The 22,139-nt window shown below is 48.0% G+C and overlaps 5 protein-coding genes across 5 annotated transcripts; 2 read left to right on the top strand and 3 right to left on the bottom strand.

The window, feature by feature from the left end:
• Window positions 1–1,500: 1,500 nt before the first annotated feature.
• On the bottom strand, window positions 1,501–3,133 carry LOC136963097 (coiled-coil domain-containing 92B-like). Its single transcript, XM_067257106.1, has 3 exons — window positions 2,990–3,133; window positions 2,848–2,895; window positions 1,501–2,607 (listed from the first exon to the last, which is right to left on the bottom strand). The coding sequence occupies exons 1-3, from the start codon at window positions 3,117–3,119 to the stop codon at window positions 1,901–1,903; spliced, it is 885 nt and encodes a 294-aa protein (XP_067113207.1). The 5' UTR covers window positions 3,120–3,133; the 3' UTR covers window positions 1,501–1,900.
• A 956-nt stretch (window positions 3,134–4,089) lies between these two features.
• On the bottom strand, window positions 4,090–8,227 carry LOC136963140 (F-box only protein 40-like). Its single transcript, XM_067257166.1, has 9 exons — window positions 8,159–8,227; window positions 8,016–8,049; window positions 7,124–7,676; window positions 6,303–6,757; window positions 5,850–6,029; window positions 5,515–5,756; window positions 5,275–5,406; window positions 4,820–5,153; window positions 4,090–4,653 (listed from the first exon to the last, which is right to left on the bottom strand). Exons 2-9 carry the CDS (start codon window positions 8,016–8,018, stop codon window positions 4,450–4,452), a joined length of 2,103 nt encoding a protein of 700 aa, XP_067113267.1. The 5' UTR covers window positions 8,019–8,049; window positions 8,159–8,227; the 3' UTR covers window positions 4,090–4,449.
• Window positions 8,228–8,797: 570 nt separating this feature from the next.
• Window positions 8,798–12,692, top strand: LOC136963096 (F-box only protein 40-like). The gene is made up of 7 exons (XM_067257105.1): window positions 8,798–8,882; window positions 9,367–9,408; window positions 9,625–10,818; window positions 10,958–11,244; window positions 11,621–11,752; window positions 11,871–12,207; window positions 12,397–12,692. Exons 2-7 carry the CDS (start codon window positions 9,406–9,408, stop codon window positions 12,610–12,612), a joined length of 2,169 nt encoding a protein of 722 aa, XP_067113206.1. The 5' UTR covers window positions 8,798–8,882; window positions 9,367–9,405; the 3' UTR covers window positions 12,613–12,692.
• A 251-nt stretch (window positions 12,693–12,943) lies between these two features.
• LOC136963571 (TLC domain-containing protein 2-like) lies at window positions 12,944–15,089 on the bottom strand. The gene is made up of 5 exons (XM_067257724.1): window positions 14,859–15,089; window positions 14,705–14,787; window positions 14,522–14,604; window positions 13,405–13,592; window positions 12,944–13,142 (listed from the first exon to the last, which is right to left on the bottom strand). Exons 1-5 carry the CDS (start codon window positions 15,035–15,037, stop codon window positions 12,944–12,946), a joined length of 732 nt encoding a protein of 243 aa, XP_067113825.1. The 5' UTR covers window positions 15,038–15,089.
• An 896-nt stretch (window positions 15,090–15,985) lies between these two features.
• On the top strand, window positions 15,986–21,702 carry LOC136963297 (apoptosis-inducing factor 3-like). The gene is made up of 19 exons (XM_067257389.1): window positions 15,986–16,040; window positions 16,265–16,337; window positions 16,642–16,751; window positions 16,928–17,037; window positions 17,180–17,224; window positions 17,358–17,439; window positions 17,774–17,886; window positions 18,390–18,476; window positions 18,606–18,697; window positions 18,876–19,006; window positions 19,259–19,374; window positions 19,621–19,692; window positions 19,843–19,906; window positions 20,035–20,111; window positions 20,316–20,433; window positions 20,655–20,753; window positions 20,894–20,969; window positions 21,078–21,182; window positions 21,356–21,702. Exons 1-19 carry the CDS (start codon window positions 16,022–16,024, stop codon window positions 21,387–21,389), a joined length of 1,623 nt encoding a protein of 540 aa, XP_067113490.1. The 5' UTR covers window positions 15,986–16,021; the 3' UTR covers window positions 21,390–21,702.
• Window positions 21,703–22,139: the final 437 nt, after the last annotated feature.

Below are 22,139 nucleotides of genomic sequence, written 5' to 3'. Positions count from 1 at the left end.
ACTTGGTTGCATTTACCAGTTTATAAGGCTGGAATGTCAGTGTAGTTCTTCTGTTGGGGTCACCTGTGGGAGAACTCTTAAAGAATGACTTGAGGAATCTTTTTGTAATTACTTTACAGTCAGCGAGTACTGACAAAAGGCCATTCCGAAGCTAGATGGACAGACTTTAAGACACACAGTTCCTACACTACACTGGCAACGATCACTGTCTCTGGATATCAACATAATCCAAATAAATGATATCCCAAATCAGTCAGTACTGTAATCCAAACAGCACAGCGTGATCAAACTGAAAAGAACCCATAAAAGAGACAAGATGAAAGTAGATACATTTTCCCTCCTGGAACCAGATCAAACACATCAGACAATCCCAGCAGAACAGAGCAGTTCGTCTTGCTCCTACCAGTCCAGGTCCTCCTGCAGACTCGTCTTCTCCAGCCGACTCCTGCTGTTGGATTGACTGATCAGTTTCTCTGGCTGTCCTGTCCTGTAGATGTGGTGGCTCTGCTCTCCATGCTGCTGAAGCCCGTTGCACAAGCCTAGTGTGTGTCCTCCACTGCCCTTCACGGTGTGGTAGTGTTTCAGCGAGGGTTAGAGGGGTCTGACGGAGAACTAGCCAGCCCTCCGTTGCTCCCCAGCCGTGTAAGACACACACATGCACACCAACACACACACACACAATTCCCGTCAGTAGTTGTCCCACTCCACACGAGGGCGCTTTCCAGATTGACTGAGCTTGAACAGAATGATGTCACTTCCTGGATGCCTGAGCATGCAGTTTGCTGACCCTGCTGAGCACGTGCAGAAAGAATGAAGCTGCAGGGTTTATAAATAGCAGCTAGACCACTCTGACACCTCTTTATTTTGCCCTCTTGGAGAACAACACAAGGACCCAGATATATTCACCACCCCCTCTCGGGACAAAGCCGGGCCCCTGACAATCTATCTAAATAGATGCACACAAACACACACACACACACACACACTCACACTCAGCACACACTGAACTCCATAAAGGCGCTGGCTGGAGCCTCACTCGTTGCCATGGCAGCGCTGCAGTGACATTACCATTCTGAGCAGCAGTTCAGAGAGAATCGTGGGAACATTCTGGAATGCAACTTTTTCAAAGGAAAGTAAAAAATGTTTTTTTCTTACAAATATTAAATAGCCTACAATAACATATTTTTGCAACTGCAAATTTGTGTATTATCAAGCTTACTATTAAACTATCATAGACACTTTTCAAGTAAACATTTTCTAGATCTAAAGTGAATTATCAAAACATGTTCTGATTGGTCTTGATTAAATTGATATTTTTCTGACACAATACAATGAATGACACATGAACACACGTGGACAGTCTGGGTTACTGTATGCTGCCCTCTTCTGGTTGGTGTTGGCAGGTTACAGTGTAACAGCCAGGCTCCTGTTCTAATCCATATTGACAATGGATGAAAACAAGTATCATAAGAAGAGTCGACAAATGTAGTTGTTGTTTTGTCATTACTGAGCACGTTGTTTGAGTTTAATAAAGTGCAGTAAGAAATCATACAATTCAATATTTCTTTCTTCCTACCTTTCTGTAATGTCTCGACAGATAATTGTGATGTCATCTACAAATACAAACTCATGGGGTCGAAGCAAAGCTAGTATTGAATAACAAGAATCAATAGGTTTTATGAGTGAGGTGCTTAGGTCCAGTGGGGTGCTTTCTTGAAAGCAATGGAGGTTGATATCAAAGAAAATTGCATTTGATCTTGATATACTTCTACACACTTTAACAAGTTGACATCCAACAACTAACTCTAACTATCTATGTCAACTACTGTTAACTGATGTCCAAGAAATCCCTGTTTCCATTCTTCTCCACCTCTGGTGTTCATCTGTCCATCTCTCTCCTTCACAGTTCTGTTTCTCCCTCTGCTACTCCCATATCTACCCTCTCCCTCCGCCCTGACCTATCCCTCCACTTTCCCTCCTTTTGAACTCTTTCCCTTGTTTTGATTGGCCTATTCCAGGGGAGGAGCCTGTACCTAAGTGGCTCCAGGAAAAGGGCGGGATCAGGCATGGGGCCCGCCCTGAGAGGTGATGTCACTCTCTCCTGTGGAACGCACGCTCGGACCCGCTCCTCCCTCACACGGACACGCCTGTTCCGTCTGCGCTCTGACAGGCTCGGCGTTGCAGGAGGAGGCGGAGTCAGAAGCCAGTCTTCATCCTCTCCCCCGCCCTCGTCCTCCTCTTCCTCCTCCTCATCCTCCTCTTCTCCTTCTTCCTCCCATCCTTGCTCTTCATCCTCCTCCTTTGCCCCGTGCTCTCCTCCCTGGTTTTGTTGGAACAGTCTCAGGCGAGCAGAGTGCAGCTCTTGGCACAGCATGGACGTGGTAACGGTCTGCCGGTGGAGCTCCCTGCTCAGGGAGGTGATTTTGTGGCTACGGCGTTTCAGCTCTTCCAGGAAACGCCGCTCCTCGTCCCTGAGGCTCCGCCCCAGAGCCGTCGCTCGCGCTCTCCGTGACCTCAGATCCCCGCGTACCGCTCCCATCATGCATTGCTGCTCCGCTAGGAGACACTCGGCGACCTGGTACCGCGCAGCCAGCTCAACCTCCTCTTCTGAAACACGCACACACACAAAGGCATCCACACACACACACACACACACACACACACACACATAGGCATCCACACACACATGCTCATCTCTGTCTCTTGGAATTTCTGTTATTGATAAATTGTCTTTTTGATACCACTTCTTGTCTGCCCACCTCTATTACTATTGGATCCTCTTTCGTTTCATTTCTCTCTCTCTCTATCTCTCTCATTCAACTCGGCGCTTCACCAAAGACGACTTACCTGACGCGACCCTTTCGGGAAACCTGGAGTTCAGCTCCCCGCTGAGCTCTACAGAGACAGACACAAGAGACAGAGTGAGTCCCCGGGACCCAGAGGGACGGCAGAGCCACAGAGACGCCTGAGCAGCTGGGGGGAGACTCACCCTGGCAGCGCATCCTCAGGTGTGTTATCTCCAGGTGCAGGCCTGTCAGCATGGCCAGGTGCTCCTGCTGGAGGAAGGCCACACCCCTCTCCACGCCAGCCACCTGCTGCTCCAGCTTGCTCTTATCCATGACCACTAATTCACCACACCTGCCAGGGAAGGGAGGTGTTAGGCTACCAGATCCAGAGATGGCCTAGCTCACTGTCCTGTTCACTGGTAATGGATATGTCCATTTGTTTTGTGCTTGTTGAAATAGAGTGGACTAAGATTTCATGAGGAATGCAACCTTGAGGATTGTTTCACGTCTTACTTGACTGCTTGGATTTTCAAAATTGCAGTTTCACACAAACACAATTCATAGCAACATTGTAAGCCTAGAGTATGGTACATATGGGTGTGTAGCTACCGCTTACCGTGGTTATTAAGAGTGGATCTGCCAACTTCCTGTGCATACCCTTCATCTTTTTATAGACCTCGGAAAAAAACATATCGCCATAACACCAACATCCGCCCGCGTAGACTAACGAGTAAATATTTCACATCTTACAGGCGATCGCTGTAGGTCGGTCACTGTTTTGTATAGCACGTCCGTTGATTTAACTGCAGCAGTGTATTAATAACCTCTTAATAACCTTCTGATTGGTATACAGTCTATTGGGCGTATTATTCACAACAAAGCCTTGCACCGGAACGGACGTAGTGCGTCGATACTCGTGCGTGCAGTAACCCCACCTCAAATGTAGCCTATTAACCGGACAGAGAAGCAGTGTTCCTCCACTGGTCCACGCATGTGGTCGCGAAGAATAATGGTCATTTCCAAGCGGCATTCAGATCTGGTGTGAAAAACTGAAGGTCAAAGAAGGTGATTTAGATAACACCTCAGATTTATGTTGCTAAATTATCGACATCCCTAGTTAGATAATTTAACAATGGATCCCTTGTTCACCTGCTCGATGCTTTTCAGAACCATGGACAAGACCACATCCTGGACATCGAAACAAGCCCTCTTGTGGTAAACTTGAAAATGAAAACCAACAAAAGAATGCAACCCAACCAAAACTGTTGGGTTATTTTTTACGAAATGATGTACACTTACTCAATTAATTAAAGACTTGTTTTATTTCAACACATACATTGTTTTGAAAGACCAAGCAAAAGCCTTATTCAGAGAAAAGAATACATGTTCTGAACAGTGAACACACCATAATCCCTGGCACAGAAGAGCAGATGTTGTTTGTTACATACAGCCAGTACCACATACTCCTCCATAATCTGTTGAGTTTGGCACTGATAGCAGTGGGTAGAAGCCAGCGCTGACAGCCAACACTCTTGGTATAGCAGCCCTCACCAGTGCTACGCTCCAAGTATTGATTAAAGACTCAAAGAACAAAAAGTCAGTTGATAAATTCACACAACTTAGAACAGAAGCACATAGAGTCTTTTTTCCCTATGTTTCTTAGTTACCGGTTTAACATGAAGTGAGTGACTAGGCTCTCTCTCTCTTGGCTGCCCCCCTGGGACTCACTCATGCTGGGCAGGGCCACAGGCTCTCGAGGGGGGGCGGTATGGTAGTAGGGACACACTTTAAGATGAGCAGTGATGGAGGGGACATTCGCAAAATGCCATGACTTCACAGAGGAGAACAGGTGGCTGAACTCCCAAACCTAGGAGGAGAGGAGTAATAAAGAAAAAAGGAGAGAAAAGAAAAGGAGATGAGAGGAGAGGACAATGACAATGAAAAGGTCAGAGATGAAAATAGGTAACAAAAACTTTCTTTGATTTCTTGTACTCCAAGATAGACTAAGCTGGATTTGACTCTCTTGCTGGTACCGTTTTAGGCCTCCAAGTGGCCCCTCCATGTGAGTAGGTCTTCTTCTCCCAGCGGAGGGTGATCATCCCCCTCCCCTGCAGCTGAGAGGAGCACACCTCCCTCATGAACCGGGAGACCAGGGCCAGCTGGGACAGAGACAGGCTGTCCAGGAAGCTGGCTATGTGACACAGCACCTCGTAGGGCAGGGTGCTCAGAGAGTCCAGCCCCACTCCCCCCCTGACCGCCCTCCTCCTGGGGGTAGTGGGGGGCTCTGCTGGGTCCTGGGGGGGCTGTGATGCCCCCGCCAGCGTGTCAGGAACAGTGGGACGCAGGTTGAAGATGCTCAGCTCCTGGCTGGAAGGGATGGAGGTGCACAAACAAGATACTGTTCTCTGGGACAAAGGACTGACCACTTTAACATAGAAATGTAAGCTTTTCCACACAGATACAGAGTTGAGAGTGGCGCTGTGCTCACTTGTAGGTGACGGTGGCCCTGTGTGTGGAGGGCTGGAACCTCCTCTGGCTGTAGGTGCAGCCCAGGTAGGCCAGGGGACACCTCTGCTCAAACCAGCCACTCAGACACATCTGGATGTCTGCGTGAACATTCCTGAATAACGATGACAAAAGATTTCCATTTCTACTGCAGCACAGCCTCAGCTCCAAAGACCTAGTTTCGCTCGGTTGACGCAGACTTGAATCTCTCAGAAACAGTTACCTGAAGTGCGCGGGGAACTCTCTGCGTAGGAATGAGTGTCCACAGAGGAAGGTGAAGGCGGAGCTGGCCTTGTTGTGGCGGCTGGTCACGCCCTCCGCCTGCAGCTGCAGCCGCAGCTTCAGGGGACGGCCAACCATGACGTCCGCCAGCACCGTGTCTCGCTTGAACGGCGCCGTGGGGAACGAGTGCGTCTGGGTGCCCACATCTACGTACAGTCCATATGTCCCTACACCTTCACTGATCTGACAGAAACCATCAACAAATGCTCAGGCTCAATCGTTCAAAAGTCCAGAACATTCCAATCGTGTGAAAACCTCACGTGGCCTTTTGCTGACCTTGTGACCCATGACCTCTATCTCGGCGTAGCCCAGTAAGGTTATGGCGGCCTCGTCTCTATTCCAGGTCTCCTCGTCACCACCCAGGTCCGCCGTGTCCACGCCGGCCTCCTTGGTCTCGTGTTTCACCATTGTTTCATACAGTTGGGTCCGTGGCTTATAGTGATAACTGTCTGGAATCTGAGAGGTCATCGTGAAAGAATAGAATAAAACACAACAGAATAGACAAGAAAAGAATAGTGTGTTGAGTACATTACTTTCAGTCATTTAGCAGACGCTCTTATCCAGAGCGACTTACAGTAAGTACAGGGACATTCCCCGAGGCAAGTAGGGTGAAGTGCCTTGCCCAAGGACACAACGTCATTTGGCACGGCCGGGAATCGAACGTGGAACCTTCTGATTAACAGCCCGATTCCCTAACCGCTCAGCCAACTGCCCCACAAGTGAGATCACCTTAAAGGAATGCAGGGTCTGGACCGGGATAGGCTCCAGGCTTCCGTAGACGAAGTCTCTATCCCGGGGCGTGCACGCCTCGATCTGGCCGAAGGTGAGCAGCATGCGTCCGTTGTGAACCATGTACATGTTGAACTCCTGCGGGCTGAGTTCCTGTCCCAGACGCTCCATCACCCCTTCATCCCACGGCGCCAGCCCCGTCGCGTTGCTTCCCCCTGCCTTTTCCCCTCTCACTTCCCCATTTGCTTCCCTTTTCTCCTCCCCTTTTGAGTCCTTGTCCTTGGACCCCCTCCCCCCCTCTCTGGAGGCGACTGCACAGCCCCCCCTCTCCATGCTGAACATCCTCTCCATCATGTTGTATTTGTCGGTGCTGAGCTCTTTTTTTTGCTCCAACTTTGGTTCCTTTTCCTCTCTCTCTTCTTCATCACTCCTCTCCAGCAGAGGCGACAGGGGACCTAAGGGTTGAAAAGCAGAAGCAGGTGACAAAGGCTTGAAGGGGGAATCACAGAAGAAATCAACATAATTTTGCTTTAAAAAGTGAATCGTTGAGGCCAGAGCTTGTCTTTTGCAGAAAACCACATTTACTGCAAGCATAGTGTCATTTACATTTAGTCATTTAGCAGACGCTCTTATCCAGAGCGACTTACAGTAAATACAGGGACATTCCCCCTAGGCAAGCAGGGTGAAGTGCCTTGCCCAAGGACTCAACATCAGTTGGCATGACCGGGAATCGAACAGGCAACCTTCGGATTACTAGCCCGATTCCCTCACCATTCAGCCACCTGACTCCCTTGTCATACTTCCAACAAACAAAAACAAACCTCCGTCATCACCCTGTGTGGGCTTGCCGTTAGTGAGGCCTCCAGTAGCTCCCTCCTCCTCCTCCTTCTCCTCCTCCTCTTCCTTCTCCATCAGCTCTGGGTACACAGTCTTCATTTTCAAACGGCTGTACAGCCGTTCCTGGTCATCCAGGGCCGTGGCCAAATCCAGGTCGGGCGCACTACCTTCCTCCTTCAGCAGGTTGTCATGCAGCACGTTGGGTGTGCGGATGTCTGTGTCGTCGGTTGGCCAGCGGAGCCACTCCATGGAGCAGCACACCACGCTGGCCGGGCACACCTGCAGATGGGCGGCCAACCAGGAACGGGGCATGACGATTGGACAGCCGTAGGCTGCGTTGAGGCAGGGGGCCCTCTCATTGGGGCAGAGCAGCGAGTGCTCCTCCTCTTTGCACAGGTGGAAGAGAGCTCCACACAGCAGGCGGCAGGGGATGATCAGACAGGACACAGAGACCTCCACAGGAGCCCTGCAGCGCCGGCTGAAGCAGTTCTCACAGTGGAGGTGCAGACGCACACCTGAGGGACGGGAACGGCGACTCTGACAGAGGAGAGAGAGGGAGAGAGGTAGAGAGTGCATGAGAGAGAGAGAGAGAGAGAGAGAGAGAGAGAGAGAGAGAGAGAGAGAGAGAGAGAGAGAGAGAGAGAGAGAGAGAGAGAGAGAGAGAGAGAGACTGAAAGGGATTCACAAGTCATGGGGCATTGCATGGCTATTCTTAAGAATCAGATGTCAGCAGCACACAGTCACTACAGAACTGCAAAATGTCATGTTTTCTAGACAATACAAATAATTGATTTTAAAGTCATTCTGAAGTCCTTAAAGTATATGCACACACATTAAATAAAAAAATGCGAGCTTGTGATATGAGGTGACACATACCATTCCTTAGGATAACGTGAACTGTCTTAATGTCCTGGCATAAAAAAGAAATAGTTTGATTAAATCCTACACTAATGTTGTATATTAATGACACTGAAACACCAAAAGAATACAAGAATACTTATTAAACATGCATGGCTTACGTTATGCAGTGCTGTAGTCTCAAACAGGGTACCATGTTCCTCGCTGTCTTCCTTCACTTATGCTTTAAAGATCAAGTGTGCATGTCTATGTTAGTGTGTGTGTGTGTGTGGGCTGGGTGTATTTGTGTGTGTGTGTAAAAATAGTGTGTTGTGCTGACGCAGAAGTGTTACGCAGCTTGTTGGAAAACATGGTGTGAGAGTCAGCAGACAAATGCTTAAATGCTTTTACATACAGGGGAGATTTCAGTCAAAGGTTATCTTACCATGGTTCTAGAATGATTGGTTAGTCCTGACACTGAGGACTTCACCTCTTCTAAAGTAAAGTGCCAAAGTACAGACAGTGACCTCTAGTGGCAATGTAAGTATTCACACCATTGCAGGAACATGTCTGCTGTCTAAATAGCCAGTCCATTTCCAACTGCCCTTGCCTTTGGTGGCAAGTGGATATACTGTTGTGCGTCAACAAAAAGTGGCAGTCTGAGATCTTCTATGCGTCCTGTGACTTAGGGGGTCTTGCAGATTCTGGGTATGTCCTCTGGCTGCAACATGACTCCACTGCTCTGGGCAGAGACCTCTCACCCTGTGGACCAGAATGCAGCATGGCTATAATTAACCAGCCAGGTGATTCATGCAAGAGCGACAGAGAAACTCAACGTTATAAAGACAGACGTAAGAAAACAGAAGGGAAAACAGGGTTCCTCCTCCAGTCCACATCTGATCTCTGGTAAGGTTCCGAATCAAATAACCCTTCATATGGTAATTATTTTTGAGTGCATTTTCTGGTAAGTTTGAATCCCATTGTAGATACATGGAGGGAAACCCAACTGTGACAACGCTTTGCTGGCAGTATACTTATGAACAGCATTTCCATGCTTATTTGCATAGTAATTAGAGTTCTGTGCGTTTAGTTTTCTGTATGTCTGTATGCACTTTTCAATTATTTTGATCAACACAATTTCAATGCACCAGCCTTAACCATGCAAACATGTTTTCAAACATGGACATATTCTTTATTCAGTGTACCACAGATTAGTTGGGAAACGTGAAGTATGGAGTTAAAGAACAATTCAATATCAAACCAGATCAAATGTGTTGTGAATGTCATTCTGTGTTGTTTGTTGACACATGAATATATTGTCCTCCAGATCACCAGGCAGATGAAAGCAGTCTACTACATCACTTTTGACCTTCCTATGATTCCTTTACAGGGTACTCCATGACTTTATAACCTGACATAAGGCTAAGGCATGGTGAGTTAAAGCAATGTTTTACAATTTAACGGAAAATGCAGAACTGTCAACATTTAGGTTTAACTTTTCTCATAGACATTTTACTTTCTCTTTCTCTCATGCTCTCTCTCTCTCTCTCTGTCTCTCTCTTCTCTCTCTCTCTCTCTGTCTCTCTCTCTCTCTCTCTCTCTCTCTCTCATGCACGCTCTACCTCTCTCCCTCGCTCTCCTCTGTCAGAGTCGCCGTTCCCGTCCCTCAGGTGTGCGTCTGCACCTCCACTGTGAGAGCTGCTTCAGCCGGCGCTGCAGGGCTCCTGTGGAGGTCTCTGTGTCCTGTCTGATCATCCCCTGCCGCCTGCTGTGTGGAGCTCTCTTCCACCTGTGCAAAGAGGAGGAGCACTCACTGCTCTGCCCCAATGAGAGGGCCCCCTGCCTCAACGCAGCCTACGGCTGTCCAATCGTCATGCCCCGTTCCTGGTTGGCCGCCCATCTGCAGGTGTGCCCGGCCAGCGTGGTGTGCTGCTCCATGGAGTGGAACCGCTGGCCGGCTGAAGACGCTCATTCACACTTGAACACGGCCCTGCATGAGAACCTGCTGAGGGAGCAGCCTGGACATCAGGAAGCCCTGGACCTGGCCATGGCCACCAGAGATCAGAACCACCTGTTCCACTCTTTAAAGATGAAGAGGCTCTTCCCCGAGCTAATCGAGAGGGTGGAGGAGGAGGAGAGAGAGGAAGCGCGGAGGGCGAAGGAGGAGAAGAGGGAGAAGGAGGCGAGGATGAACGCCGCCCTGACTAAAGAGGCGGAGGGGGCTGTGGGGGGGGTGCCCCTCTCCAACGGCTTCAGCGCTGCATCGGGGTCCGCGGGGCCATCCTGGTTAGGCCCCTCCCCTGAGGAGGAGGCGCAGGAGGAGGTCGAGTGGGAGCAGGAGGAGGAGGAGCTGACCCAGGAGGAGAGGGAGGCGTTAGCCAGGCAGTCAGGTGTGGATGCAGAGCTCCTGAGAAACTACAGCGCCTGGGAGCGGATGTTCACCATGGAGATGGGAGGCTGCAAGCAGGCTGGTAAAGGGGCAGGGAAGGCCGGTCAAGGGTCAGGGGTCAAAAGTCAAGGGCTGGGCACTCTTGTGGAAGAGTCGACCAAGACACAGACTGTGACCCCCACAGATACTCACACACACCCAAAGACAGACAGCCTATGTCTCTCTTCCTCCTCCTCGTCCTGTCTGGCGAAAGGATCGAAGAGTACCTTTGTATACGGACACGTGGAGCCGATGAAGATCATCACGGTGCGCACGTTCAAAGTCCCCACGAGCTTCACGGCCAAACACGGACGCATCCGCAATCCCAGCCACCACAAGCGGAAGGACCAAGCAGTGGACACCAGCGACCTGGGAGTGGATCTGGAGAACATACCTTACTGGGAGGAGGTCCAGGTGAGTTTCGCTCAGGGTGACATCTCTCAAAAACTTCCGATTCAACATTTTGCACATTTCGGGGGAAATGTTTTTTACCCTTCTGCTAGAGAGAATCTTGTCACAGAGACGGTTGCTCTGTGTTTTCCTCCCCGTACAGGCCTCCCTTCTGTGTTCCCTGGAGAAGGAGCTGAGGGGTCACCTCATCGCTGAGAACACCTGCACCGACGCTCTGCTGCAGGACGCGGGCACACAGACCTACAAGTTCCTGTCAGCTCCGTTCAAGCGGGAGATGTCCCTGGCGGACATCACGGCAGACAGACCCCCGGAGCTCCACGTGCAGCTGGGGGCGGAGGGCGTGACCAGCCGCCACAACAAGGCCAGCTCTGCCTTCACCTTTCTCTGTGGGCAGACCTTTCTACGCAGAGAGTTCCCTGCACACTTTAGGTGTGTTCCTCAAACCTTTAGCCGGGATGTTACCGTATACTGCTGTCGGCCAGGTGTAAATAGTGATCTAATTACTCTAGAACTTGCACTGTTGACTTGGTTGCCTTGAGCTGTGCCTTGTAAATATAGACCGTTCCTTGACTATGCATTTATGATCCTTTATCTTCTGTTTTACATGAATGTAGCTTTGGAGAAATATGTCTGCTAAATGAAGAAAACGTAAATGGATCAGAGGAAATAGGACACATTAACTTGGGATAGAGACAACACTGGGGCAAATCTAAAATGGTCTGTCCTCAGATAGCACTCTCCTATGACAGGGTAATGATAATGTCCTGTTTAGTTCTAACGTCTGCTGTATTGGTTGGTCATTCAGGAACGTTCACTCAGACATCCAGATGTGTCTGAGTGGCTGGTTTGAGCAGAGGTGTCCCCTGGCCTACCTGGGCTGCACCTACAGCCAGAGGAGGTTCCAGCCCTCCACACACAGGGCCACCGTCACCTACAAGTGAGCACAGCTCCACTCTCAACTCTGTATCTGTCTGGTAAAAATGTCTACATGTTAAAGTGGTCAGTCCTTTGTTCCAGAGTACAGTGTCTTGTTTGTGCACCTCCATCCCATCCAGCCAGGAGCTGAGCAGCTTCAACCTGCGTCCCACTGTTCCTGACACGCTGGCGGGGGCATCACAGCCCCCCCAGGACCCAGCAGAGCCCCCCACTACCCCCAGGAGGAGGGCGGTCAGGGGGGGAGTGGGGCTGGACTCTCTGAGCACCCTGCCCTACGAGGTGCTGTGTCACATAGCCAGCTTCCTGGACAGCCTGTCTCTGTCCCAGCTGGCCCTGGTCTCCTGGTTCATGAGGGAGGTGTGCTCCTCTCTGCTGCAGGGGAGGGGGATGGTCACCCTCCGCTGGGAGAAGAAGACCTACTCACATGGCGGGGCCACTTGGAAGGCCAAGAAAATGGTGAAAAAGTCTAAAGAACTGGTTTATTGCTTCACTTTGCATGTCTTAACTTATCAAAGGAAAAATTACCTGTTTGTATAGTCAGCTGTCCTGTTTGAATCCTTACAATACATGTGCATTGGACTCTATGTGACGGTTAGGGTTTTGTACTTTACTATCTACCAGCTTTTGTACTTTACTATCTACCAGGTGTGGCAGTTCAGCACTCGGTTTTCGACGGTGGACGCGTGGCATTTCCAGGACATACCGCCCATGTCGGAGCACCTGAAGGTGTGTCCTTACTACGAGACCGAGGCGAGGAGCGAGCGAGTTCTCTTGCCCCGCGTCAGCGAAGACACACACACACACACACACTGCAAGGGCCTCAAGCTTATCAACATGTTCCAGAAGACGACTATCTTTTAGTGGTCTGCTAAACCGTTCATTTGACTAATAACATTTGGTGATATTCAAGGACCCCAATAAAAGTTTGTAAAAGATCTAAATGCGATTTGGTTCAAATGTGTGGAAAGATAATGTTGTTGTTAATTATTTAAAAAATGAAACTTTTAATGTTTCATAAAATATTACCCCTTTAAAATGGCATTGTATCACACTGTAGATTGTGCAACTCAAAAATATTGCAGAGTTCCCTTTAGAACTATAGAACGTCACTATCATATCGTCCAATACAATTACTTTTGCTCTCAAATACAATACTGTGAGAAGCTGCCAGTGGGTATTCATTTGTCTCCCTCTACTGGTCACAGTCAGCCTTGCGTGTGTTGGAAAGCAGGTCTGAGCGCAGCAGGCGGTAGAGCAACAGAGTGTTCATGATGGTGGTGAGTCCCAGACCCAGGCTGCCCAGCATCAGGGTGAACCTGGGCAGGCCGCCGCTCTGCCTGGAGAACCAGCGGGTCATCCAGCCCAGCGTGCACACTCGGAACACAGCGAACCTGAGGAGAGGACCAGAAGGCCAGCTTTGTACATCATGGACACTTATCGTAATACGTGCTGAAAAGGGTAAGTCTGGAACTTGGTTTGATGTTTGGAACCCTCGGCCCCTCGTGTAACCGTGACGATGAGGTTGACTGTGAATGTAGACAAAATAGCCATCTGAATGTTCTGGGCTACACATTCTGGTGGGGTCCCTCAGTTTGAGACAGTCTGGGTGTTGTACAGTACAGTCATACCCAGAGTGTAACTGCAGCTACGTACGTGCCAAGGTTCAGCAGGACGGTGACCCGGTAAGCGACGGGCGGCGAGCCCGCGGCGTCCCTGCCTCTGGCCAGGCGCAGGAGCTGCCGTGTGTGCAGGAACACAGAGTTGACCTCCACCAGCAGAGACACCACAGCGAAGCCCACATAGAGACGGGTCAGCAGGGGCAGAGAGAAGCAGGAGATCACCTGAGGAGGTCAGGCATGGGGGTCAGAGGTCAGGCAGGGGGTCAGAGGTCAGGTATGGGGGTCAAAGGTCAGGCATGGGGGTCAGAGGTCAGGCATGGGGGTCAGAGGTCAGGCATGGCAAACACACCCACACAGTTTCTCCTCTCTTTCTTTCTCTTTCGCTCTCTCTTTCTCTCTTACACACACATACAAACACACAGTGTGAGAGATCCCATAATTATGTCAGTGAAGGGTTTCCTTATTCAACTTGTGTAAGAAACCTTGGACTGGGAGGCTTTATGGAGTTAAGACACATTTTTTATAGCATGCCATATTTTCAATACCAGAAACCACACACACAAACCCAAACAGACAAACACACACTCCTCTCTCTCTCTCTCTCTCTCTCTCTCTCTCTCTCTCTCTCTCTCTCTCTCTCTCTCTCTCTCTCTCTCTCTCTCTCTCTCTCTCTCTCTCTATCTCTCTCTATCTCTCTCTCTCTCTCTCACACACTTACATACACACACATTTGAGTGAGGATTATGACAGTTCCTTATCTATTGTTTTTCCTGATTGCCTCATGGTAATATTTCTAGGTTACAAACAATACAGAAAACTATGCAGCTAAAGCATCACAGTAAGGCCACAGTTTCATAACTTAATGCATACAATAATCTTTGCTTGAAGGCACATGAATATGAATATGTTATACTAAGACTTGACCCAGTTCATGTTCTCAACTACTAAACCATGCTACAGTTTTAAACTGTGTAGAGGGGTCCTTGACACAAAGCAGATAGCATGTCTTATCAAGAGACACACACACACACACACACACACAGTCAAAGCAGCTCTGACTGTGTGTGTGTGTCAGTCTGTGTATGTGTGTGTGTGTGTGTGTGTGTGTGCCTGTGTGTGTTTGTGTACACTACAGTGTCTATGATTCTTACCATAGAGTGATGGAGGAGCATTTCCCAAGATTGACTCAGTCTCTGGTTGAGGGCCATGTCCAGTAAGTCATAGACAAAGTAACCTGGATGACAAACACACACACACACACACATTCCGGCACACACAAGTTGGTTAGTTGTTAGCATATTGATCTGATAGTCTAGCTCATTCCAGTTATTTACCTGTAGACACAGATATCAGAGCATGGGAGAACAAGGAATTAGAGGAGATCAGGTCCTCTGCCATTCGAGGATTCTGGTAAAAACTGGAGCAATGAAACAAAGTTTAGCATATCGTTAATTGTCTTATTTCTATTATGGCATCTGGATTACTCACCATAACACAGCCCATGTCCCCGTTAAGGAGCTATGAACCAGAGACGTGAATGTGTTCCGCCACATCCACACTTTCCTGCGCTCGGGTTCTGGGACCGGCAGATATTTCATTAATGTATTCAGGAGTCTAAAAGAGCATGCGGAGACTCCAGCTGTGAGAAGCGCTGTTTTCACCTCCATGCCAAAGCTCTAATTTGTCCACGAATGGTCCACAATGAGTCGAGTTTCTTCATAACCTAGCATGTTTCATGTTTCCTCAGATAATTACATGACTATATGACCTGACCCTCATTTGCACGCAGACTCCGTGGTTTCTGATAAGGGAACTATGCTGATTAGATGGGTGAAGTAAGGCGTTGCGGCCGTTTGTCTTGAGTAGCCTTTTGAGCTTAAACAAATGTTTCCAGGTTTATACAACCTTGACATTTATTTGGTGTATTGTTTCCACAAAATATAGTGAGGTAGTAGAGCCTAACATGTAATATTAATATTGCAAAAATAAAGTTATTTTTGTAACTTTTATAGCTATGGTCTTTTCCGATGGTCGTTTCCATTTGTCGGTCGCCCAATGACAAATGAGTCCTGAAGCTTCAATGATCAAAAACCTTATATTTTAGGATGTAGCCCACAATCCATACCTTTCGACAAAACGTGAGTCGTTTTGTAGCGATGTACTGCCTTCATCCCATAAGTTTACGCAAACTTGTGCATTGTCACTTTGCGTCGACCTACGTCGGCATTCACAGTCGGTGGCTGCTGCTTTGTCAGCCCTTTCTCTATGCTACTGTTGTGCCACACAAAAAGGCATTGCATTTCTCTTAGACAATAACAGAGGCAATCACATACGATACGTTCAACAATTTACTTGGGCCTAGATGACATATTGTTAACTTTATCTTGCGTGGAATACTTATGGGTGGGAGTTTTTTCATCTAGAGATTTTCCCATCCAGTCACAGCTTCGCACGACAGGACCGAGGAATGAGGGTTGGAGCTGGCTCGGTTGCCGGGGAATCGAACTCTTCTCCCATCGCGATAGGTGCATTCAGCTGATGAGCAGAAGTGACTACATGTGGCCCGAGTCGGAGATAAACCTTTGATCGATTATCATATGTTCGTTGAGGATCATTCAGGTTCATAATTGTATTATTGTTGAATCAACGGAATGTCCGGGAGGCCATCACGTGAGTATCTTTTCAATGGGCTAGTGAAAATGATTCATGAGTTGTTGCATCATCGCTGAGTTGTGAAAGTCACCTGTGAAATGACCTGTCCGAATTTGGTAGTTCAGATGCTGCATGGCCAAGACTTGAATCCCTCCGAGCCAACATTTAGAAGCAGCATTTTGACTTAATTCCAGAAATTGATCAATATAACTTCATTCTGATTCAAATTCTTGATACCACAGAGTCATCAGATATGGACCAGGATGAGGAGCTGACTGAGGCAGTGTGTCAGGAGTCTGACCTACAAGATGGACAGTAAGGACTGGGGGTGGGGTGGTAGTTTGGATGATGCAGGATGGAAATGGGAGAGGTGGACAGAGGGAGAGTGGACGAGGAAGACCATATCCACCTGTTTGATTCTTATTACAATTCTTCAAGAACTGTCTTACTGTAATTTTAGATAAACTAATTTCTCTTTGTGCACTTCTGTAGACTCTATGATCCAAAAGCCAATAATTAAATGCTATGGGGTTCTAAGTCGTTTTTTGGAGCATAATTAATTTGTGTTAAATATCAATGAGCCGTGTGTTTGTGTGTGTCCCTGTGTGTGTGTTCTCAGGATGATGGAGGTGAATGTTGGGCATTACAGTGTGCTGCTGGCACGCAGTGAGGGCAGATTCAGCGCCCTTGGCAACCAGTGCACACACTACGGCGCCCCCCTCAGTAAAGGTGCAGCACTACAAAGGTTTACTATACGGCTAGTGGCCACAATACTTAGAGGCCGATGTGTTTAGAGGCCACGGTACTTAGAGGCCACGGTATAAATGTGCCTCACTGTGCAGATATAGAGGCTCAGTGCTCTGGAGCGCCCCCTGACTCTGTAGTTGTGTTGCGTTTGCGTGCAGGAGTTCTGTCAGGGAACAGGATACGATGCCCATGGCATGGAGCGTGCTTCAACGTCCACACAGGAGACCTGGAGGAGTACCCTGGCATGGACTGTCTACCCTGCCACAAGGTAGGACAGGGATGGGGGCTGGGAAGCAGAGAAACCAACTTGGTCAAGACAGACATAGGTCATAGGTCAGAAATGAGCCATCCAGTGAAGCAGGCAGACAACTACTTATTGATGGATTTATGTTTTTTTGTTTGTTTTAAAGGTCAAAGTGGAAAACAACAAAGTGTATGTGTCAATAAAGAAAAAGGTGAGAATCTGTTTTAAAACCACATTGTTTTTCAGATATTTCAGACAGTATTCCTGTCTTTATGAATGATGTATGTTTTAGACATAGGCTTTCATAAATGAGTTTACCCTATGAAATACTGTGCTGTGTGCAGGAGCTGCAGCAGAACAAGAGGGTAAAAATCATGAGTTGCAGAGTATCGGGGGTCATCCACACCATCTTGTTGTTAGGGGGAGGTGAGGCAAGGGCCCTAGGCTTCTTCTGTATTTGTTTGTGTATGTGTGTGTATGTTCATGTGTGTTGTGAGTGGGCACTACAGTGTTTCCCCTAGATTTACAGCTTTGGGATGTATGTAGCGACAGAAATGACATGCCGTCGTGTAAATAAGATAAATAACATAAGGCCATTTAGTTTGTTTAATAAAAGAGCAAGTTATAGACCTGTTTTTATACCCTTCCAGGGTGGCGGGGGGGGTGCCGTTGGGGGGGCGGGGTGCCCCCCTAATATAATGGTAGGGGAAACACTGCACTAGCGTGAGTGTGATGGTGTGTTTTTTTTTTGCAAGCGCAGGGGCTGCCTCATTGGCGTGTGCGGAGACTCTCAGACAAGAAAACTATGGTGGCCGGATCGTCATGGTTACCCGAGACGACCTTCTGCCCTACGACAAGACCCGCCTCAGCAAGGTAAAGGAACAGTGAACCCAGTCCTAGACTCAGGTCAAAGGTCATTGCTGTCAATGCAAATTGCATTAAAAGGGTCAGGCTTCTACTCGGGTAAGCTTTTTTTCTTTTCTCCTTTATTTTTTGTTTACTAGAGGTTTGTTGTGCCATTATGAACAACGCAGGCTTTCACACTTAGATAATCAAAGTATTGAAGATTTCTTACAGAAGATAATCTTGTACCAGAAATTAGTACTGTTAAATTGATAGATCACAAGGGGGACAGCCTTTGGTTTTAAGGACAATTCTGTTTTAACACTATTGTTTAATGTCATAACTTTGACATAACTGTTTGCCAACTCTCTCCCCCTCAAACTAAAACTTACTGAAACCTGCACCCCCCCTCCCACACACACACACACACACACACACACACACACACACACACACACACACACACACACACACACACACACACACACACACACACACACACACACATATTGACACCCACACACACTGTTTAGGTTATGAATGTTCAGAGTGACAGTATTCTGCTGAGAAGGATGGAGTTCTATCACCAGTACGACATCGAGGTGTGGCTCAGGAAAGAGGTAGGCGTTTCCTTCTACTGGGTCTCTATCCTGTCAATCATGTTAGATACCCCATGACAAGGAGTCCGGTAACATTAATAATATGGTAACATAGTCATGTTCTCATGGTCCAACTTTGTCTCACGTCAGGCGTTGTCATTGGACACGGAGAAGAAAACAGTAACGTTTGATGATGGTTCAGCCCAAAACTACGACCAGCTCCTAATCTCCACGGGCTGCAGGTGTGCACACACACACACACATACAAACACACACGTGCACACACACACACACACACACATACAGCATGAACACACACTTCAAAGATGCACAAAAGCTCTCTCACTGTGTCATACATTCAACTCAAAGATCCAAGGCCCTTCCCTACATTTTTGTCCCTTCCTCTTCCTGGCCATGCAGAGCGAAGGGTCTGGACTGTCCAGGGATGGACCTGAAGAATGTGAAGATGCTTGAGACTCCGGAGGACGCCAGGCAGATCCATGCTGCCTGTGTAGGCTGTCGCATCGTCATTGTGGGCACCTCTTTTGTTGGTATGTACTGGATGGCATCTGTCTACCAATATCATTATGTCTCGTTTTTCCTCCTTTTCACAGTTCACAGAATTTCTCTGAAGCCTTGAAGCTGCTCACGGCTCTTAAAGAAATAAAAAATACAAGCTGACACTTAGTTTCTCCTCATTTTGAGTGTGCCTGCGTGTGCATGTGTGTGTGTGTCCATGTGTGTGTGTGTCCATGTGTGTGTGTGTCCATGTGTGTGTGTGTCCATGTGTGTGTGCCATGCAGGCATGGAGGTGGCCTCCTACATGATAGACAAGGCCACCAGCATCACCGTGATTGGCAGCAGTGAGCTTCCCTACCAGAAGACCCTGGGGCCCGAGATCGGCAAGATCACCATGATGGTGAGGAAGGAGAAACAGAGAAAGAGCATCTCCTGATGTTCAGCTCTGGGCTCCATTCACTGGAAACAACTATGGATAATTCAAATGAGTGTCCAGTCTAACCGTCTACCAGCCCACTTTGGTATTTTCCCTCACAGAGAAGCAGGCATTCTGCTTCGGTTTTTGAGAAAAACCCAGAACGTTTTCCCACTGACGTGTCACCCGTCTGTCTGGTTAACCCCTCGCTCCTTGTCCCTGTCTCAATAGATGCTGGCAGAGAAGAAGGTGATGTTCTACATGAACGACATGGTCGTAGAGGTCCGAGGAGAGGAAGGCAAGGTACAGCACAGAAGACACTGTGCTGTCTGTGTGAATACGTCTGTGCAATATCAAGCTTCTCCTGATTGCCATCTGCCATTACAGGGAGGGATATATGCACTCCTAGCGGCTGGTCTGTACCGAGCTGTGTTTGTGTGTGTGTGTTTACAGGTGAAGGAGGTGGTGCTAAAGAGTGGGAATGTCATTCCTGCAGATGTACTGATAGTGGGAATCGGTGAGTACGACACAGGCCATACTGGTTGTCATTGTATATGATCTCATATGCAGTATAATGTGTATTGTATCAAATACCTCAGCAAGGTAAATCGAAAGTCAACGCTATGCTGCCCCGCTCCACCCCAGGTGTCATCAACAACTCAGAGGTGCTCCAGGGAAGTCGCATAGCCATGGACTCCAAGAGCTCGGTCATCGTGGATAAGGTGAGGCCCCTAGGGACCGACAGCTACAGTGTAAGCCCGTGCTACGTGGGCTCCGTGTCTCTGTCTCAGAAGGATGATAGTAGTCGTCAGAAACTAGTTGTGAGGTCCAGTGTAAGACAAGTTCTGCACGGGATTATGCTAAAAGACTGGCAGGTTTAGGCCGAGGTATGAGAGAGGACAAATGCTTGTTGTGTTTGTGTCCAGTATATGCAGACCAACATCCCTGGGGTGTTTTGTGGGGGAGATCTGGCCACCTTCCCTATGGCCATGGCCAAGGGCCAGCGGGTCACCATTGGACACTGGCAGATGGCACAAGCACACGGTAACAGCCTCACTGTGACTCTGAACCAAAACAAGAGACGTAAACTGAATCTGGGAAACCTTCCAACATGAAACCTCAGTTTAGTCGTTACAATGATACGATGTGTTTCATTATATGAAATAATGCAATGTTCCTTGATATTAAGTAATTCTGTTACACGTGGGTACAAGTGCGAGTGAATATGTCATAATGGAATATGGAATATGATGTGGCTGATGTAGGGAGGATTGCAGCCCTGAACATGCTGAACAAAGAAACTGAGCTGAACTCTGTCCCCTTCTATTGGACCGTCTTACTGGGGAAGACAATCAGATACACAGGTATCATATAACACACATATACACACACAGCCATACTTATCTGGTCAACTGTGTAGCCTTTTCTGGCACTATTTTAAAATGGGCTGTACAGTATATTTGATATGATGGTTTGATACACCTTTGTGTGTTTGTGTGTGCAGGTTATGGGGAAGGCTACACCGAGTTAGTAGTAAAAGGAAACGTGGAGGATTTGAATTTCTTGGCATTTTACATCAAGTGAGTCAACAACAAACTACATAGTCATACGACCATGTCATTGTTACCATGTAGACGGAAGTTGGTGTGTGTGTGTGTATTATTATTTTTTGTCTATTGTACCTTCAGGGATAACGAGGTCATAGCTGCAGCCAGTTTGAACTATGACCCTGCGGTGTCCGTGATCGCTGAGCGATTTGTAACAGGAAAGGTCATCACAAAGAAGGAAGCTCAGTATGTGACCACTTATTCTACTCTTTCTTCAGCTTCCATCCATAGTAACCCTTCTTACATTTTTGCCTAGAGATTTAGAGGCAGACATACAGACAGACAGACAGACAGACAGACAGACAGACAGACAGAGAGACTGACAATCATGGTTCCTCTCCTTCTTCTAATGAAACTAGGTCAGATGACCTGAGCTGGCTGAAGCTGTCCTGATCATCACTCCATCCACTCACCCGCCACATCACCAGCTCAACTTCGACAAACACTCCAGATGTCCTCCGGGGCCATCCCCTCATCCCTCTCCACGAGGGATCAAGGATTCCCTACCTTCAAGAATTTTGTCTCCTCAATGGAAGTTTCCCATGTATCTGAAGAGGATATTTGTTAGAGTTCCTGAAGTTCAGCAGGAAAGCATTAAGCAGCTTATAGTGTCCAAAGTATAGTCCTCTGGTACAGATTGTGTAGAAGTGCTATATTTATACTGTATACTGAATCTATAATGCCATGAATCGTTTTGGGACTCTTCCCTGCAACTGTGTCAAGAGGAGGGGGGGGGGGGGGGGGTTAAGGGGGGTAGGGGGGGTGGTGGTGGTGGGGGGGGGGGGGGTTGGTGCGGAAACCACAGATACCTCAGACACACACAGCTTTTGAGGATTCAAAGTTTTGATTTCTCATGGATTTCATTTTTTTGCTTTAAATTTTTGCTGAATTGTACAGGTTGTGTCCTCGGGTCAACTATCTTTTACAAAAGTTTTGTGACACCAGAGATGATCCCAGCAAAATGATTCTGTATTTCTATTTATATGCGAGTGTCATAGTTCACCTGTTCGCCACAGTTTTGGGTCCATGCAAACAGTTGGAAACCATCAGCCAGTGGTGAGTGATGGAAAATCACTGGCGACCTTAATGGCCAGTGTGGGTGCGTAGATGGCCCAATCAGAGGCCTTGGCTGGGGGATTAACA

The sequence above is a fragment of the Osmerus mordax genome, chromosome 19 (genome assembly GCF_038355195.1).
Source record: "Osmerus mordax isolate fOsmMor3 chromosome 19, fOsmMor3.pri, whole genome shotgun sequence".
Classification (NCBI taxonomy): Eukaryota; Metazoa; Chordata; class Actinopteri; order Osmeriformes; family Osmeridae; genus Osmerus; species Osmerus mordax.
Note: the sequence above shows the minus strand (reverse complement) of the source record. Positions and strands in the feature narration are given on the sequence as shown.